Genomic DNA, 20,904 nt, shown 5'->3' on the forward strand with positions numbered 1-20,904 from the left:
GACACGTTCATGATACGAATTCAGTGGCGGTTGAATATTGTTGTAGGGAGCGCAGGCGTCGCCGTCGTACCCGGGCGCTCCACGCGGCGAATGATGATGAGGAGGAGGGGGGGAGGGGGGGATCAGCACTTCTATCAGGAACAACTTCCATATATAAGAATGTCCTTTGTTGCCGAAAGCAACCAATCAGAGCTCAGCTTTCATTTTACCTCAGCTCATTAATATATGAAAGCTGTGGGGTTGCTATGGGCAACAAAGGACAAGACGCTGGAAAAATCTCCCCCAATATCACTGAGGAAACGGGACAGAATCCACATAGGTTTACAGCAGGGTATATGGGGGGCCGTGTGATGTCTGCTGAACCTGGCCGGATCCACGTACACGCCAGACACAGGCCACATGCCGGGCGCTCACGTGGATCATACGTGGCACCAAATTCATTACACCTGCAGCAGCAACGACCAACATCACAGGATAATGAGGATATTGGGGGGTCCAGTCACAGGATATTGGGGGGTCCAGTCACAGGATAATGAGGATATTGGGGGGTCCAGTCACAGGATAATGTGGATATCGGGGGGTCCAGTCACAGGATAATGAGGATATCGGGGGGTCCAGTCACAGGATATTGGGGGGTCCAGTCACAGGATATTGGGGGGTCCAGTCACAGGATATTGGGGGGTCCAGTCACAGGATAATGTGGATATCGGGGGGTCCAGTCACAGGATATTGGGGGGTCCAGTCACAGGATAATGTGGATATCGGGGGGTCCAGTCACAGGATAATGAGGATATCGGGGGTCCAGTCACAGGATATTGGGGGGTCCAGTCACAGGATATTGGGGGGTCCAGTCACAGGATATTGGGGGGTCCAGTCACAGGATAATGTGGATATCGGGGTCCGGACACAGGATAATGAGGATATCGGGGGGTCCAGTCACAGGATATTGGGGGGTCCAGTCACAGGATAATGAGGATATCGGGGGGTCCAGTCACAGGATATTGGGGGGTCCAGTCACAGGATATTGGGGGGTCCAGTCACAGGATATTGGGGGGTCCAGTCACAGGATAATGTGGATATCGGGGTCCGGACACAGGATAATGAGGATATCGGGGGGTCCAGTCACAGGATATTGGGGGGTCCAGTCACAGGATAATGAGGATAGCGGGGTCCGGACACAGGATAATGAGGATATCGGGGGGTCCAGTCACAGGATATTGGGGGGTCCAGTCACAGGATAATGAGGATATCGGGGGTCCAGTCATGAGTGGTCAGGGTTTCCCCTGTGTGACCGGTAGGGGGCGCTTGTTGCCGCGTTGTCTGTCGGGTGTGACGGTGATTATTATAATGTTATTACCCTGAAAACACACAATGGCCGCTCCTCATCCTGAGGTAGAACCACAAGTCCCAGAACTCGTCCCCCTCCCGTCCTGTGAACTTACCGGTGAGTCCGGGCCCGGGAGCTGCTCTGCCGCACTGACTGCTGGGTAACGGCTCCTCAGCTGCGGCTAATAATGTCCTATCAGGAGCGGCGGGTGACTGGTTTGGCGGGAAAGGTGCGGCGGGTGACTGGTTGGTTTGGCGGGTGAGCCGCCGTGTCTGCCTCCTGACAGTAAAGTGTGAGGTGAGAATAACGCTGCGGGTAATGTGTCGCCTCCATCATTATCACACGGATATATCTCACAATCCGCATGTCACCTTGAATATAATAGACATAGAAATATTGGCCCTTGTACATTTTATGACCAAACACCGTCCTATAACAGCCTATAAAACAACTACCCCCATTTTCCCCACGACTGACGGAAGGTCTTGGATTGTTCTATTCCCGTCTATCCTAATAATGAAGATGACCGTTATTAAACGCACGCAGACGATATTCTACGTACAAGCGGCCGGAGACGCCATCACTCGTCTACACGTAATGGTAGAATTTATATACCGTCTATATCGCCATTGCCCCGTTATACCCCTGAGGACGCCAAACCTGTCTGGGGCTTTGTTGAATGTTTTTAAAGGGATTGTCCAGTCCCTAAAAAAATCCTCAGGATAGGCCATGAATAGCTGATCGGTCGGGGTCTGACTCCCGGGACCCCTGCTCATCAGCTGTTTTGTAGCGGGGGCAGCGCTGGTACGAGTGCTGCGGCCCCTTCGTTTCTCGCTCGCTGGGAGTTTTCCACGCAGATGTAGCGGCGATTCTCAGTATTTTAGCCTTTTCTCCCATTCACTTCAATGTAATGCTGCAATATCTGTGAATCGCCGCTACATCCGCGTGGACGACTCCCAGCGAGCAGGAAACGAAGGGGCCGCAGCGCTGCACCCACTACAAACACCTGATCGGCGGGGGTCCCGGGAGTCGGACCCCGACCGATCAGCTATCAGAATGGATTTTGGGATAGCAATCTACAGACGCTCCTCTCCAGTATATAAATTCTACCATTACGTGTAGACGAGTGATGGCGTCTCCGGCCTCGCGGCTTGTTTTTAGAATATCGTCTGTGTGCGTTTAATAACGGTCATCTTCATTATTAGGAGAGACGGGAATAGAACAATCTAAGACCTTCTGTCAGTCGTGTAGAACGTAGTTGTCTTCGGCTCCGTTCACATCTGCGTCCGGGTCCCGTTCTGACGTTCCATTGGAGGTTTCCATCAGGACGGAGCCCAGACTGACACGAGCGGAAACCATAGGTTTCTCTTCACATCACCGCTGATTTCAATGGTGACGGATCCGGTGAGAATGGTTTCCGTTTGTCTCCGTTGTGCAAGGGTTCTGACGGAATGAATAGCGGCGTCAACTACGGTATTTATTCCATCAAAACGCCGGAACCCTCACACAACTGAGACAAACGGAAACCCTTGGCACTGGATCCGTCACCATTGAAATCAACGGTGATGCAAATGGAAACCTATGGTTTCCGCTTGTGTCAGTCAGGGTTCCATTATGAAGGAAAGCTCCGTCGGACGTGAACGAAACCCTGACGCGGATGCGAACGGGGCCCTGACGCGGATGTGAACGGAGACTTACAGTTGAGGTGCAATTAGAAGGGCATTGAAAAAACACATCCAAAACCCGCGTGCATTTTTACTGTGATTTGATGCATTTTTGTTGTGGTACAATACGCAACCTCTTCAAAAAACGCACCAAATCGTGTTTTCTTCAATGCGGCTTTAATTGCACCTGAACTACTATGTGTGAACGGACCCTTAGGCCTCATGCACACGACCGTAGTGTTTTTCTGGTCCGCAAATTCCAGGACCGTGTTCCGTGAAATGTCATCCGCAGTTCATCCGTATGTAATCCGCAAAATGCGGATGAAAAAAAAAAAGCCTAGGTAAAACAGGATGACGACAGAACTCATTCCAGGTCGTCGCCTAGCAACACTTCCGCAAATCCGCAAAACTGCGGATGACACACGGAGGTGTATCCGCAATTTACACGGGCCCATTGACTTCTATTGGCATGTCCGCATCGAATTTGCGGCCCGTAATAAGACATGTCCTGAGTTTCTGCGGCACGGATTTGCGGACATGCGGAGACCCGTGAAAACACGGATAGTGTGTATGGGCCCATAGAAATGAATGGGTCCGCAATTCTCCCGTGGATTTGCGGGGGAATTGCGGACGCAAAAACACGGTCGTGTGCATGAGGCCTTAATGTTAGTATTTGGCAGTAATCCCAGTTTCACACAAGCGTAATATGGGCGTAAATCCCGGCCTGATCGGGGGTCTAATTGTCCAAACTGACGGCATCGTAGGGAGCCGTGACGCTGTTTGTTTTGGACATTAGACCCGTCAGTATTAGGCTAGGGCTACAGAGCGACTTGGCAATCTTCACGTAACGCAATCAATGTCGCAATGTGACATCACAAGTAGTGAATGTGGCTGCGTTATGACACGTGACTTAATTAGACCGCGGCACAACAGTTGCAAAAAAACGTACACGCTGGATTTTTTCGACCAGACTTTGCCTGCATCGACTTTAATGTAAGACCAAATCGCATCCTCAAATAGTCGTACAACAGCAAATCACAGACAAATCGCAAACATTATTTTGTCGCTCGACTTGTGTGCGACTTATTGTCGCCTGGCCAGAGTCGCCATGTAGCCCCGGCTAAATAATATTAGCTGGTATAAGGCTCTGTTCACACTGGCGTCAAGTCTTCCATGTCTGACACCCACAACAGAACTGTTATTACCATGGAAAGCTGTGACTCGGCTGATGTGATCATTAATATTTCTTTATAAGTTTATCTTTGGTAATTAGTTCTTGTCTCCTAATAATGACTTATTTATTTGTAGAATATTGCTGAATTATCCCGGATTGTGGAGAACGAGGTCGCTGGAGGTAAGAGCTTGTCAATTCCTGTATCCTGCACGTAGTCTGCGTCATCTGCCTATATATAATATCTATAAGTTCTGATGATCACGTGCCCATTGAAGTCGGGTGAGCACAGGCGCTCTGACTGGTCTGCAGCTACACAGCCCCATATACAGCGATCTGCGATGCTCTGCGTGTCCTGTCTATCGCAGCCCGCAGTGACTTTATCAGTGATTTGTGGTTCTTCTGTGGGATCGGACCAGACGGACCAGCCTCCACTCTCCCACGTACATCATTTTGTGCGTTAATGACCCTGTCTCCAGTCACCGGTTGTCCTTCCTTGGGGCACTTTTGGCCAGTACTGACCACAGCATACCAGGAACACCCCAAAAACCGGCCGTTCTGGAGATGACCCAGTCGTCTAGACATCACAATTTATCCCGTGTCACAGTCGCTCAGATCCACACATTTGCCCATTTTACCTACTTCCAACATCAGCTTCAAGAACCGACTGATAACTTGCTGCCAAATTTATCCCCTCCCCTAATATACCCCCATTCCTAATATATCCCATTGTCAGGTGCCATTGTAGCCAGACTATCCATGTTATTCACTTCACGTGGCAGAGGTTTTACATACACACATCCATTACTATTACATTTCATCTACTGGCTACATAAAATCCACCTGCCACTGTAAGGGCCTGTTCACACCAGAGTTGGGGTATCATTCAACCCGAGTAACCGATGAATGGAATCTATCGCTACCGTTAGCATTACCATTGATTTCAAAGGGAATGTTTCCGTTAATTAAAGTGTCCCTTTTTTTTTTTTTTTACCATAATAATAGTGCTGTCGACTGCGCTACTGTTTCCGTGGAAAAAAAAAACGATACAGAACGCAAAGCAACTGACGCATTACCATTGGTGTAGTAATACAAACGGAAGTGATAGTTTCCGTTCATCGGTTCCTCTGATGAAAAGGTTCAATGGAACCCGAACGCTGATGTGAACAGGCCCTAAGGGTTTGTTCACACAATCAGGATTTGCACCTGGCAAATCAGTGAAAGAAATCTGCAAGTGAAACTCTGATTTTCCCAGTGGATTGGCACGCGGATTTGCGTCATTGTACCCCCATAGAGGTAAACATGCTATAAATATTTATTATTCAGCATGGAATTTCTCCTGTAGCATGTGAATGGGGCGTAATATACCCCGTAATATACCCCGTAATATACCCCGTCCACGTGCATTTCGGCAGATTGTTGGCGGTTTTTGTCGGGAGTATGACGCTGATGCCACCTCTGCTTGTATGAATTCTGGGTAAAATGATGAGACGCTGAAGGAGCAGCTGATAAATATGATGTTCTGGGCTGTGAGTTGTGATTGGTTTTCATCAGGTCATGCAGGAATGTCGCTTTTTTCTTCTTCATCTGGTTTCCAGCTGTGACCCACAACACGGTCATCTGTACTGAAGAATGTTCCCCTCTAATATTAAAAAAACAAGGACCTCCCCAGTAAAGACAAGACCTTGAGTCGTCATCTGTTTCTGGGTTTGATTATTTTCGCAGCATGGTTGGTAAAAGTGCAGCTCCCGCTGGAGTCCTAGGCTCCTGAAAGCTACATATGGCAATGGAGTAAGGGTTCACAGAAGTCGGATACGCTGCGTAAATGTACATAGCGTATCCGACCTAGGACCCACATAGAATTTCGATCGAAAGACTGCACCAAATTGTGGTGCAGATTTTCGTCCGGAGTCGCGGTTACGGAAAGAAGAGCAGGAAAACGAAAAAAATAAATTCCAGTATTTACTTTCGCTGGCGGTACCATAGCGACATGTCCCTCTGGTTTCGGTGCAGCCCGGCCTCCTGTGATGATGATGCAGCCCATGTGACCGCTACAGCCTGTGATTAGCTGCAGCCCATGTGACCGCTATAGCCTGTGATTAGCTGCAGCAGTCACATGGGATGAAACATTATCCCAGGAGGCCGGGCAGCACAGAGAACAGCTGGTGGAACAAGGGGTCGTCACTATGACCATGCCAGGGGGGGTATGTATAGACCTTTTTTTTTTAAATTAAATTTAAACAATTTTATTTTTTAATCTTTTCAGATTTGTGATTTTTACGGTGAAATCACAGCTTTTCCACTGTAATAATTGCAACATTTGCTATTTGTTGCGGCTTTTACCTCCCCACAAAAGTGCAGAGACACTGCAAATTTAAAAAAACGCACCGCAGGTCAATTAATGCACGTTTTCTATGCAGATTTTTTCTGCAGCAGGTGGATGACATTTTCGGCAACAATTCCGTTACGTGTGGACAAATCCTAAGGCCGGGTTGCCACGGGACGGATACGCTGCATAAAAACCAAGCTGTGTATCTGACCTGGAAACCGCAGTACATTCTGTCCGAAAACCGCCCACATTATTTTCTGTAGCTGCGATTTTTGCGGCGTAATCACTGTGAATACGATGCAAATGTCGCAACACTGGGCTTTCTGTTGCGAGTTTTGCGTCCCCATTGAATTCAATGGGAAAAACCTGCAACGGAAAATAAGGAAAAACGCTGCATAAATTGACGTGCTGCGGAATGAAATTCTGCACCGCAGGTGAATTTATTAACGTTTACAGTGCGGTTTTTTTCCGCTGCGTGGGCATCAGATTTTCAGAATCTCATCCACTTTGCTGCTCCCGTAAACTTTGCGGAATTTCCGCACACAATTCCGGCCTTATACTTCCAGAACATTGCATGACTAGACTGATTTACATTCAGGAGTCTGGGAAAGCTGAGTGACAACCCTTGTGGGCGCTATAATGACCGCTATGTGACACCCAGCTTTCCCAGAAACCATGTTGGGGCTTTCCTAGTTTTAGGGTTCAATGCTCATCAATACTTGTTTGATGTGTTTTCCTGGAATATCAACATGACTTTTTCTGCTTGCTGAGTATAAAATATTTTCTACATATTTCCATTATTATGGCTGGTGAACACATCATTCCCTTTACACCAGAATTGCTGATTATAGTTTATTATATTATATATTATAGCTGATTGTTTCCCAGGATGAACGTTCCAGTAATGAATACATCTGATAACGTGATTATATCCATCGTAAACTCCTGTGGGTTCATGGTAAATCTCTTATTGAGTTGAATCTACAGAAACAGACAAAGGTCGGCTACCGATATGAAAATACTTTATTTTATATCTTATTTTCATTGTAAATAGTAGATGTCCATACAAAGGTAAAAGCCAAAATGTACAAAACGCTCAAAAAACATTAGAAAAATAACTGAGAACATCTGTACAAAATACAAAATACAGTTCTGTAAGAAAACTAAAAAAAAATCCTGCATTTCTGTGACCGAGGTCTACTCGTTTAGTTTATATGCTTTGTATATATCTTCACCTCTGAGGGCTCGGCGAGCAAGTTCATGATGTGAAATCTAGGAAAATAATTCATAATTTATACAGTAAACCTGTTCTGTAGTACGTGTGGATGCAGCACTGACAAACGCTCAGCGTCTGTGAATCCGAGGAGGTGGGGAGGGGAGGCGCATCGGACACAACACTCTTACATCAGTCCCACCCATCCATGATACAACTTTATATGCAAGGTCTGAGTTTGCTCAAATAGTCAAAATCATTAGAACAGTATAAAATACAAGTGAAAATCTGAGCAACAAAACAATAAAAAAACAACCATCGCAAATAATGTCATTTCCTTTTGATAAATGGCTAAATCGCTTGAAACCGGTTCTGAGAAACTTAAAGGAAGACTCCAGTTAAGAATGAAATGTTAGGGTTCATTCACACGCCTGTATTACGGCTCTATTTTATTCCGCCATAGAGGTCCATGAGTCCTGTACTTCTGTATGCCACTGATTTCATATGGAAGGATACAGGACAGAGGTTTGTTTTTTTTCCTGTTGGAGTGTAGAGAAGAATATCTCCATACATACACAATCTGACGGACGCTATACAACTCCCTACAGTCTGTGTGGCCAGGGCTCCGCTGTATGCCTGCGCCCTGAGTCATCACACAGTGTTTGTACGGGCTCCTCACCTGCACATTGTATTGGCTTGTGCCTCCTGTAGTCACAATTTACATTCTGATCTGTTTCCCGCGCCAGCCGTTAGTTGTCAGGCTCCACCCCTTTATTTCCCTTTCCATATACAGGAATCGTTATGCAGGTAAATGCGGTCGTGGCTACTAAGCGCCAACCCAGGTGGGGAGACTTAGAAAATTTGGTACATCATGGCAGATAACATAAAAAAATATATATTTATATGTTTCCATTTTGCAATTATTAGTTGCGATCATCACCGGTGTCCTACAGAGAAGTCAGCGACATAACATAATGTGATGACTGGAGGGGTCCCTGTAACTGATCCTAACATTGTGCGTGTTCTCTCTTCTGTCCGCGGAAAGTTACATACCGGAGCGTGAAAATGTTCTGTATCCCCGACAAACAACCAGTTCTCTAAATATAGTCAAATCCTTGTGCACCAGTTTTCCCATAGCCCCATAGTGTCTCTTGTTACAAATTGTTCCGATAATTTCAGTTTCCACAGTATTTAATGTGATTGTACAGTATATGATGTGGCTGCAGAATGTGTCCTGGTTTATAAGGCAATAAAATCCATATTTACAAGGTTCAGAACTTACTTTTTGGCCCTAATATGTGTTCAATGTCCTGAATAGACGTTATAAGGAGGCCAGTGTACAAATCTCCGCCACCTCAGATCCCCCAGTTATCCTTTGAAATGTTACAAGGTAAATGCCTGGGATAATAAAGGTTCTGTGTGGTGCGTGTCCGTCAGTCTAGCAGTCCGTTCCCTGTCCTTGTGCCCAAATATTATTAGGTGTTTAATTCCCCTTTGATTATTTTTACTGCCATCTGACAAAACCTTTTCAAATCTATCCTCACTGTATACAAAATCCAGGGACGTCCTGCCTGAATCCAGCAATCAGGAGGAGATTCTAAGCCAGTTTTTATAAATTTGTCATGAAGTAAAAAAAGAACTACCGATATGTAATAAAAACCTTACTTCCATGTTGTATCATGCTCTGAATGCAGCCTGCAGTGTAAAGAATGGAGGTTGTTACTCTGGTTCTCATGACTATGTCCAGGAAAAGGAATGTAACGCTATTGAAAAAAACCTAAATATTTGCAAAATTTCACACGTTGATATAATGTAGGTGTATAATAGTACATCTAGTAAAGATTAAAGGCAGGACCCCGGACGTAGCACTGACAACAAGACTATATATCCACCATTCTTTACACTGCAGGCTGCATTCAGACAACTCAAGGACACTGAAATTTTGAAATAAGGTTTATATTTCAAAGTGAATCCTCTTCGTTTATGACCGAGCAGCTTTATTTGTAAAAAGCTTTAGAGCCTTTTCAATCAATTAGAATATTGTATATTATTTTGCGTGTTGGTTGGTGTGACCTGCAGTGTATATTGTGTGCAGTCTGATGGAGGAGACCCTTACAGTAAAGGGAGAACGTTCATTTCCCTCATGGGCAATACACCCGCTAATATTGATGCCGTTCCAGTTAGGTTGAAGTCTTTCCTTATTGCCGTCCAGTGCGTCGTCTGTTTACAACAACAACAAAAAGTTTAAAGATCAGAAATGCGAAGAAAATGATAAGAAGGTCCGTGACGCAAGTCATTTGCTTGTGCGGATCAATGTCGTGTGCTGCTTAAACCACTTCCATATCACATCCTTGGGTCCAAGCAATTACTCTTGCATTTCCTGGCAGGATCAAGCTTGAAATAATACTGGCTCATAAAGATCCACTAAGGCCGGGAGAGGAGACCAGAACAATTAATACTGATGTGGTGCTGAGTTCAATTTCTTTAGTCTTTAAGGACACTTATTATTCCCCCCAAAATGAGATGTATTCCACCAAGGTGACCATAGAGTCTAGTAGAAGCCCAGGTGCGGCTGTACGTGGGTGGTGGGGTGCCGTGGGACATTGGGGTTGGGGTATAGATTTGCATTTGGAGAACTCCAGTAAGATGAGGTTGCACCGAAGAAGCCAGAAGACGTGACTGGCATCGATGAAGGATGCGAAGGGACAAAGTTAACCTTCTGCTGATGAGTGTGGTAGGTTGGCATGTATGAGAACTCTGACGGGTACTTGTACACGGACGTCTCAGTGGGATGGGGCTGCAGAGCTTGAGCAATGCCGTGAAAGTCAAATTTGTAAGCGTATCGCTTCCCGTGGACCTTAGTCATAATATTTTTGTCGTAGTAATATCTCAGTGCCCGGCTCAGCTTGTCATAGTTCATGTTGGGTTTGCTTTTCCTTTCACCCCATCTCCGCGCCACCTCATCTGGATCTGTCATTTTGAATTCCCCGTTTGTTCCCTCCCAGGTGATGCAACTAGCGTTGGCGCTGTCCGATAATAACTCGAGAAGAAACTGCCACAACTGGATCTGACCACTCCCTGCAAGAAACAAGGTACACTTAGTAATATAATCGATCCCATCAATGAGCTTCCGTATTCAGGTTGTAGTAAGAAGACACAGGTCTCATGCACACGACCGTAGCCATGAGCACAGCCGTGGTTTTCGGTTCGGATGGCCGCGGAGTGTCGCCCGCGAGCCGCCCGTAAATGACGGGCCGTGCACATGGCCACGTGCATTCATTTCTATGAGCCCAGACCGCAGAACACGGCCGTAATAAGACATGTCTTATCTTTTTGCGGTCCAGGCTCCTGGGCCATACACGGACCGTGGTAACCACGGTCGCGTGCATGGGCCAATTGAAATGAATTGCGGCCGCAAAAATATGTTGCTGTGCATGGGGCCTTAGTGCGCCAGCCGAGTCCCGTCAGCGAACCGAGGAAAGATAGAACATGTCCTATGTTTCCTCGGATCGGAGACTCGGATCATTTTTCACGGATCAGATTCACCCACTAAAGTGCATGGGTCCATGAAGACTATTGGGTGCCACTCGGATGCCTTCAAAAACGTCCCGAGTGGCACAACGGTCGTGTGCGTGAGGCGTTATGGGATGATTTGTCAGTCTTGGGCTCTGTTCACATCTGTGTTAGGGCTTTCTGTTGCTCTGTCATAGGAGCAGAACAACAAAATAACGGAGCCGCTGGATCAGTCACGTGACGGAAACCAACGGTGCCGACGGAGCACATTTTCTTTGATCAGTACCAATGGGTTTCCGCAGAAGTCTGCGACGGAGCCTCCAAGATGTGAACAGCGCCTTACTATAGAGAAACTATTTACATATGAGAGGATAAAGTATAACAATATAATATTAAAACAAATATTACAAAGTCTAAAATATTATATTTGACGCTGTTGATGAGATTGAAACTCCCCCGTCACCTGCCGTAGAGGTCATTACCGGGGGGTCATGTGATGTCATCATGTGACCACATTGTCCCTGTGCTCTGGTCACATGATTGCCTTGATATTAGAATGTCGCAGGGGACATTATATTTAGATAAGGTTGCGCCTTTCAGCAGCAGCAAATAAGGGCAGCCTCATCTCCTCCGTTGTGGGTATACACCACCTTCTTGGTATAAAAAAAAAAAAAAAAAACATTTTGTGGGAGTCCCGGAAAAACCCTTTATAATTCACCATGTAATTACACCGCTTACAATCTGTTGCTGATTTTACTATGGTTTTAATCTGTTTTGCTTTTTTAACTATTGAAAATGAAATCTGTAAATTTCCAGCATCGATGTGCTGAGAAATAAACCTTTATATAGGGATCTATGTGAGTATTCCTCGTCCGTGACCGCTGCTCTTGTATGTTCGTTGTCCTTGTAGTCGCTTTATCAAGATGATCACGTCTAGAGCTGCAGAAATCAGTGCAGTCACTAGGGGGCAGTATAAGGTTTTGGTTACTCCAGACAGGCAGCCTGCACACTGTAGTGCCTGAAGTGGCCGGTATTGCACAGATGCAGCAGGTGAAGTACGTCCAAGCCTAATATTAATTCATGTAAATTCCTGATTTGGACTACAGATAGTGGGAAACCGGTTTATATTTGGATAAAAATTGAGAGCATGGGGGAAAAAAATCCTGTAATCCCCGTCCATTACTCTGTAAGAATGCAGGTCTGATAAGACTGGAAACATTGGTGACGTGATATCAATTCTAGAGATTAGTATCGGAAGTACGGTCATTTAAGAAGCACAAATTGATAAAATTATAAGTCCTAGATATATTCCTCTTATCCGGCATTTGATAATCCAGAATTTCTGATAATAAAATACTTGTTTTCAGCATAGAACTGCAATATAATGTGGACTCTCACTAGACCTGAAATTACTCTGATTAGAGGGATTTTCCAGTCCTTACATTGATGCCTATTCTCAGGTTCTGCCATCAGTATGTGATCTGTTGGGGTCCGACTCCCGGCACCATACCATACGAGCGCGGCTTTCCCTTCATTTCCTTTAGGCCCCATGCACCGTAATTACGGTCCGCAATCTATTGACCACGGATGCCTTCCCGTATATTCGCGGGAAAGTGTCCGGGCCGTAAAAAGCCTCCGCAAAAGATAGAACATGTCCTATCTTCTGCTTTTTATGGGAGCACGGGTGAAAATGCGGATGGCTGTCTGTGGACGCTAGCGGCCGGCCGTGCCTGTGATCACGAACTGTGATTACGTGCACGTCCGTGTGCATGAGGCATCACCGCTCGCACTGTGAATCGCGGACACACTTGTAGCGGCAGTTCACATTATTACAGCCGTCTCCCATTGACTGTGAAGCGCCGCTACGAGAGTGTTGGCATTTGACAGTATTAAGCAGCGTGAGAGATGAAGGTAAAGCTGCGGCTCCTTCAGAACAGCTGATCAGCGGGGGGGGGGGGGTACTGGGAGTCGACCCCGACCAATGAGATATTGATATCCTGAGGAAAGGCCATCAACCTCTTGAACTGGAAAACCCCTTTAACAGAAACAGATTTTGGGGTGACATTTTATTTTGGGCTTTGCACAGTATTGTATAGTTTTATAATACGTCACATTTGATAATCTGGCATCTGATTCCAGATTAAAAGTGTTGCCTCATAAAACAGGGATTTTCTTTATATGTCCTGTTCAGCATATGGATATCATTGAGTGGAGGTCTCCTGCTTGGGACCCCCTCTATAAGCCAGGGCGGAGAGTCTCTCTGTAAAAGCAGCGCCTGTTCTGGGGGCCTCGAGCCATTCATTTAATGTAAAGGCCCTTTTACTCTGGGCAATTATCGGGCAGACAAGCGTTCATGTGTAAACAGGGCAGCGATCAACAGATGAACGAGCAAACGCTGCATAATGTATGGGGAAGAGCGATCGGAGTAACGACCGCTCGTCCCTATACATATCTCCGCAAACGAGCGCCGATCAATGAGCCGTCTTGTTGATCGGCGCTCGTTGCATCGGTCGAAATTGGCTAAAAATCTGCTGTGGTCGATGCAAGGGAAATGTCTGGCTGGCCACGGCTTTCCCCCGCAAAATCAGCTGATTGCTGTGGCGGCTTCGTTCGGAGAGGGGACGTCTCTGATAACCCCTCTAAATATGACAGCAGACCATCCGCCTAGATCATAGCAGAGGCTGAACTGGTCACTAGGACACCAGTGATTACTGACCAGGATCTGCACTAGGAATATTCTCACCTGGATTAGCCAACCTGCTGCTTGTGGGGCCCAGGATTTGATAGGGATCTGAAAGGAAGAACAAGCAACATATCAGTTTAATGTGAATGCACAGCCCCATCTACTGCAGATTACCTGAATATGTAAAAAGTGATTTCTGAAGATGGACACTGTCCAGACAGGAGACAAGATCATTATTAATGAGATATCCAAGGCCTGGCTACAGACACAGCAGGAGGTCTGGATATAGACTCTGCCATTACACGTGGTGGGAGCAGAAGCTAATATAGACTGGCGGTCCGACTGCCAACACCCCCACAGATCAGCTGCTTGAAGGGGTCGCGGTTCTGTGGTGAGTGATTCCGCCTCTTCATTGATTGTCTGGCGCTGCGCCTGGTTAATCAGTAGTTTCTATGTCTGGTACTGCAGCTCAGTTTTAGTCGCATAGCGCTCATTTAGCTGATCGGTGGGGGTGCCAGGGTTTGGAACCCCCACCGATCTGATATTGATGACCTATCATAAAGATAAGTCCTCAATATCAGAAGTCCTGGAAAACCATGTGAATGTAAGGACATTCTTCTGCTTCGCTTTTGTCTCGTTCTGCGGTTGATACCTGGCTGTGGACGTTGCTGTTCTGCATTCTTATTCACATTTGGGGTTCCTTCCACAGGGGGACCTGTGAGATAACACGGAGATCAATGTTTTAAAATAGGCAAATACTAAAATGGGTTTTCTCAATCACTGTAAATGTTCTTTCTAATAGACTTTTGTGTTTCAATTAATCAGTGTTCAAGATCTGTTTGCTGTCAGTGAATGAGCTCATACCTAGTCCTGCATATACGGCTGAGTAGTGGTTACAGTTGCGTTCAGTGTAGGCAATGTTCTGTGAGTTACACACCGCATCAGCAGCCGCACAAAGCTCTCGTAATTTGCTACAATGTATCAGTCTAGAGTCCGGGCTGTTTAGCTCACAGAGCATTGTCTAGACTGAATACAACTATATCCGCTTCTCGGCTGACAGCAAGACTAGGTATACACCCGTTTGCAGCCTGTGAATGTAAACAAGAGTGTACACATTCGCTGACAGCAAACAAACCTCTTGAAATGGAGAGGAATTAAAACCAAGCCTATTAGAAAGCTGTAGAACTTTTCATTAAGCAGTGATTAAACTTTATATAAAAACAGAAAACCCCTTTAATCGCACAATATTTAAAACCAATATTAGTGTTTTTTTTCTATTGCATAAAATTGGCGGCTTTTTTTTTTAATGGCATGTGCGTTTTTTATGGAGCTTTTTTTTTTTCAATATAGTCACTTTTAGTACTTGCATTGAGACATGCATTTTTTTCTGTGGCGTTTTTCACATTGTAGATCATGTGAATTAAATATTCCTCTTTGCAACACATGATTTATTATGAAAAAACGCCATAAAAAACCGCAAGACACATTTACAGAAGCGTTTTTTTTTTGTTTTGTTTTTTAAATAGAAAAAAACAACAATTCAGGTCTTTGAGAGAGAGAAACGCCACGAACTGTCTGAAAAAAACCGCTCAACCCACCCCATGCTGTAATTGCAAAAAAACACCACTGACCCAAAAAATGCAAGACAAAGGAAAGCCACCAAAAGGTAGTAGTGCTTTTAATATCTTCCTATTGACCTTATGCTAACATCTGGCTGTGTGTGAGGGCTTCTCTGCAGGCTGCTCTCAGGAACTGGACTAAATGGCTTCACTTTGTAAGGGCAGGAATACACAAGGTGGATACGTTGCGTAAAAGTACACCACGTATCTATCCTGGAAACTGCAGAGCATTACGCCTGAAAAACCGCACCAAATTGTGGTTCAGTTGTTCGGGCAGAATGTTTGCTGCGGAAATACTGCAGAGGGGAAAAAAAACGTATACTTACCCCCGGCTGTAGTCATGGCGACATGTCCCTCTGTTCTGAGCACAGCCCGGCCTCCTGTGATGACACTAGTCCGTGATCGCTGCAGCAGTCACATGGGACGAAACTTCATTCCAGGAGGCCGGGCTGCGCTCAGAACAGAGGGACGTGTCGCCATGACTACGGACGGGGGTAAGTATAAGCTTTTTTTTAAATTTATTTCACATTTAATAAAAACCTTTTTTTTTCCTCAAATTCTCTGCGATTTTTGCAGCGGAATCACAGCGTTTCCACCACAAAATCCAGAACACGTAGCGGTTGGTTGCAGGTTTTATCTCCCCATTGAATTCAAAGGGGGAAAACCCGCAACAGAGGAGCAGCGATTCCTCAGCATAAAATGATATCCTGCAGATTAAAAAAAACTGCACCGCAGGTCAATTTATGAAAAGTTTCTTGGGTGATAATTTTCCGCTGTGTGTGGAGGAGATTTGTTCAAATCTCACCCACTTTGCTGCTACTGTAATACGCTGCGGATTATCTGCAATGTATGCGGTGTGTGTGTGTGTGTGTGTGTGTGTGTGTGTGTGTGTGTGTGTGTGTGTGTGTGTGTGTGTGTTCCTACCCTAAAAGTTAAGACTATTTTGGAAGTGGCTTTGGAAATTAGTAGCCGTTATTTCTCATATAATCTCCACATTCTGGCCTCTTTCTAATTATTCACAAACTTCAGGTTTCCATGCGGGTTCACTTACTTTTTGTGACAGAAGAGTTGACGTTATTTCCCCACCCAGATCTCCGGGCAGCATCGTAGGAAGGATCTGTGGGGTCGATAAATCATGATGAGACCTCTTTGTTTTGTTGGATTAGTTACAGGTGATTGGAAACATCTTATTAATTTACAGTAACACAAAATACTTTTATGTATCGTAACTCCAAACTCCAAACTTTCACTGTCAGGGAAACAAAGCTTAGGATATGATTAGTTCGGAACAGAAAACATAACGTAGTTTTGTCGTTATTGGGATACACTATAAATGTCTGATGGATTCGGGTCACAGCTTCGAGCTCCCTCTGTCTTATGTCGGGGCCACTTTCCTTATAAAAGAATTCCAGTTGATGTCTAAAAACATTATTCAGGCCACTAATCCCATGGGTGATATTTCTGTTTATTGTCCTCTGTCTGGACTGTTTTTTAGCTCTTCTCCATTGGTGCACAGCTACGATCAACTGTTCTGCTTCGTCTGCATTAGCTGCTGCTTTGTGCTTTACACTGCAGCTCTGCTTGTTCAAGTTGAATGCTGTGTATACTTACATGCTCAGCAGATGTTTGGAGCATGAAGATCTGATTTCCCTTACCGCTAGAGCAGAATGATTATAAACTACAAGTAACCAAATCACCAGTGAGAAAAAGATGATCAGGGAACGATCACACACAGACTGAGGGGAGGAGCTTCAATAAGAGGGGGGGCCTGGTGAACTGGTTTAATGTTTAACTCATTCCTGCAAATGGACGTACCATTACATCCGAGTTGCGGTATTCTGACTGCACTGGTTTGACCAGTGGGTGACATGGGCACAGGAGCCTGCTGTAATATATAGCAAACATCCCGCTGCAATGGCCAGGATGATGGGAGATAACTCTGAACACGGCTGTTTAACCCCTTAGATGCCACGGCTGAGAGCAATTGTGGCATCTAGGTGATTAGATAGAGGGAGGGGACTCCCTCTGTCACTAAATTGGCGCGGCAATGATGGATTCCCATTGCAACCGGGGGCCTAACAAAGGTCTCCAGGCCTGCCATGGCTATAGGCTTATTAGGCCATGCCAAAGTTTATTACTGCCAGGCAATAATGCCTTTATGTACGGAGTATAACCAAACATTATTTTTTTTCCTCATTCCTCCTTCACAAAAAATATAAGGTAATTCATATTTTATATGTGCTCTAAAAGGAATTTATTAAAAAATGACTCACGCCACACAAAAAAAGCTGCAGCGATCGAAAAAGGAAATGGTTATGGCCCTTGGAATGCGGTAACATGGAGAAAAAAGTCCCACGAAATGTGCTATTATTGTGCAGAAGTAGAAAAACGTAAAAAAACGTTACATATTTGGTATTGCCGTGATCGTACTGACCAATAAAATAAAGGTAAGGCCCCATGCACACGACCGTAAAAAATGCCGTAATTGCGGACCACAATACGGTCCACAATTACGGACCCACCCGGTTCTATTGGCAGTGGACACCTTTCCTTAGAGCTACAGAAGGGTGTCCGTGCCGGGAAATATGGAGCATGTTTCTACTTTTCAGATTTTACGAGCTGTGCTACTTTGCATGGGTGCACGGCACGAGAATGCGGGCGTCAGCGGCCGGCCGTGATTATGGGCACGGCCGTGTGCATGAGGCCTTATTCATTATTTATGGCACACATTAAGCAGCGTAAAAAGGATAAAAAGCAAAGGTGTAATAGCCCCACCTGCAATAAAAAGTAGATGAAAGTAAATCAATAAGTTCTATATATTCTATAATAATGGTGACGGTGAAAAATACAACTCGTCCTACAAAAAAACAATCCCCCATACGGCTCCGCTGACAGAACAGTAAAGACGTTATGGCTCTGTATGCTGCAATGCAAAAACGAAAATATTTTTGTGGTCTTAACGCCAAAATCTGCCTTGTCCTTCATTGTTATTATATGTATTATAGAAAATAGTCATAAAACTGCAGGCGGACACCGACACTGGTCTCCTCCGTATTTAGGTTTTTATTTTAAAAGCAGTCATGTCAATGAGGCCGAAAGAAACACTCTGGAGATTCACATCATAAACGCTTAGATCTTACTATAAATGAAACCAAGGCCTAAAGGATTTCTGCTCTTGTGCATCGTGTTCTGACTGCGAGTTACAGTACGTCCTTGTGACCGGGCTCTTCGCCTTATGGCTGGCGACTGATCACGTCGAGTCGTAGACTAATGTCTTTAAAGTATGTCTGATGGCCACAATCGGTTCTTTTATCCAGAAATGAGTTAGTTAATGGGGACGGAAAATTGCCAGAATACACTGGACATGCCGTGCCAAAGAGTCAGACACCACCCACGTAAATAGAGAGCGTTTTAAGAAAATAACGTTTCTGCCTGACACAGCCAGGGACGGCAGCCAAACTCCGTGGAAAGGCAGCTTCTAGTGTCTGCGCTGAGGAACGTGCTGCAGCACAAGAGAGAGGGGGATTTGATGTCTCCCCGGAAGCATTACATTTTCCTTTAACAGAAATGAGCATTTCATATGTTGTCATCTGTTTCTAATTCCTACAAGAGCGTGTGAGATTACATTTCCATCAGATACCGCTTGGCGAAATACCGCGGTCTGCACCATAGTAGAATCATTCTTTCTTTGAGGCCCCTCAGACGCTTGTAGCAGTGGTGAGCGTAGAGCTAGCACCGTATGACCAGCAGATGGCGCTACATTTTAGTTTCTGTCCTATTGGAAGTCCTGACCTTGGTTCTAAAACATTTTTCTTGGGCACTTTGATTATATTATGGGGTGGGGGATAATATGGGGCGCAGGACAATTTTTATTTGAGGCCCTCAAACCTGAGAGGTGTTACACAGTGATCAAAGATGAGTGTTTGTGCTTTAAAGCCTTCATAACTCTTCAGTCCGCACTAAATAAATGTCCACTTCATAGCTCGTAGTGTATAATGCAGAACTGAGCAATGCCCTTGCGGCATGGAGACAACTTATTCTGCCATGCCACAGCCCCTACAAACTGCTGATCCTTATCATGTCACTGATGAAATGTAGTATCATCACTGGCAGCGCCACTTACATAGCACTGCTATACCAGACGACCAAGTGTGTATGCATGTGATCTTATGGGGTATCGTCCTCCCTATCCAAGAAAAGCCCAAATACCTGTGTGAATTAATGTTTGAGTGGAGACGTAAGGTGGGAAAGTGTGTGACTGGGTCAGCGCTGTCTGATGTATAAGCTGGTCTATATGCCACAACTACAGATTCAGCAGCAGTTTTTCATCCTTTGTGATCGATTCCTCATTTTATGATTTTGCTGAAGTTGCAAATAAAATAATTTAAGTCCAAAACTAAGTGTAACCCCTTAACAACCAGAGCGTTTTGGTCCTAAATAACTTGGGACCAGACGTGGCGGGTTTGCGGTGCAGATTATGCGCCACAAATCCGCATCTATTTACAGTATAAAACACCGCAATGAAAACCTGCGCTGAAATCCGAGCATTCTGCAGATTTTTAAATCCCCAGCGTTCTCATTCTTGTCCCGAGAAGCCACAGATTTTCACAGCGGATTTTGACCTTTGCTATCAAATCGGTGGCAAATCTGTAAAAAATGTATCGTGCAAATTTCTCCACGGATCCACCACGGATTTCAAGCAATATCCTGCATTTTTGCGTTGTATTTTTTCATGACACATACGGCTGTTTTTTTAAATACTTTCCTATAGTATTTTATAAGAATTTATTTTCTAGGGGTTAATTGTGCAAAATAACTTTAAAAAAATATTGCCGCTGCTACTATTCACTACACAATATTACATTTACAGCTAATGTGGCAATTTATCTGCTGTAATTTGTGGACTCCATGCTGTTCTTGTTTAGACTGGATACAAGTTTGGGGAGTAAGATGTCACGATGGGTTTTGTAAACAGCGAGTGGACGAGTCTTTTACCTTTACCATGTCAGAAGTATTCGCTGACGCATGCCGTATACTATGTGCACTGTTGACTATTTAGGACGGAGTCAAGAAATCTTGTCAATTGTTAATAGTTCTGATTTTTCGACACTATATTGCTGATAATTTGGTACATTTCGGGCCAGTTTTTACTTGCGTCACTTGGCCACCCAGGAACCTCTATTGGGCAGTGGACTTACTGCTGGCAGGAGAGCGGTTCCCCTCAGAGCCACTGTTCTGCGAACGCTAGAATATGTTTTAGTTAGGGGGAGATGAATAGAGCCTCTGTGTTTTACAACCAGCTCTCACCGAACTGTTTCCATATGTTGGGCAATGTAATTCTATCATAAATAAAGGGAAAATATCCACTCCTCATTTTACTTTGAA

At 45.0% G+C, this 20,904-nt stretch overlaps 3 protein-coding genes across 11 annotated transcripts in view; 1 reads left to right on the forward strand and 2 right to left on the reverse strand.

Annotated features, from left to right (window-relative positions):
- Positions 1-1,667, reverse strand: part of KCNJ5 (potassium inwardly rectifying channel subfamily J member 5) — a 63,355-nt gene extending 61,688 nt beyond the window's left edge. The window contains exon 1 of one of the 3 annotated variants that reach the window (XM_075839153.1): positions 1,443-1,667. The gene's annotated coding sequence lies outside the window, so the exon portion shown is untranslated. The other 2 variants (XM_075839151.1, XM_075839152.1) reach the window with 2 other exon arrangements.
- The window catches only part of ETS1 (ETS proto-oncogene 1, transcription factor), a 211,351-nt gene continuing 191,642 nt past the window's right edge, over positions 1,196-20,904 (forward strand). For 2 of the 6 annotated variants that reach the window (XM_075839148.1, XM_075839147.1), the window contains exons 1-3: positions 1,200-1,624; positions 4,300-4,345; positions 10,710-10,796. The gene's annotated coding sequence lies outside the window, so the exon portion shown is untranslated. Of the gene's footprint in view, positions 1,625-4,299; positions 4,346-10,709; positions 10,797-15,426; positions 15,567-20,904 lie in introns of all 6 variants that reach the window. The other 4 variants (XM_075839146.1, XM_075839141.1, XM_075839142.1 and 1 more) reach the window with 4 other exon arrangements.
- FLI1 (Fli-1 proto-oncogene, ETS transcription factor) overlaps positions 7,497-20,904 on the reverse strand; it is a 58,641-nt gene continuing 45,233 nt past the window's right edge. For both annotated transcript variants that reach the window (XM_075839149.1, XM_075839150.1), the window contains exons 6-9: positions 16,571-16,636; positions 14,553-14,615; positions 13,961-14,008; positions 7,497-10,782 (exon numbers count right to left, since the gene is read on the reverse strand). In XM_075839149.1, coding sequence (XP_075695264.1) covers positions 10,256-10,782; positions 13,961-14,008; positions 14,553-14,615; positions 16,571-16,636 — 704 coding nt within the window. In that variant the 3' untranslated portion in view covers positions 7,497-10,255. The remainder of the gene's footprint in view (positions 10,783-13,960; positions 14,009-14,552; positions 14,616-16,570; positions 16,637-20,904) is intronic.

The sequence above is a fragment of the Rhinoderma darwinii genome, chromosome 10 (assembly GCF_050947455.1).
Source record: "Rhinoderma darwinii isolate aRhiDar2 chromosome 10, aRhiDar2.hap1, whole genome shotgun sequence".
Classification (NCBI taxonomy): domain Eukaryota; kingdom Metazoa; phylum Chordata; class Amphibia; order Anura; family Rhinodermatidae; genus Rhinoderma; species Rhinoderma darwinii.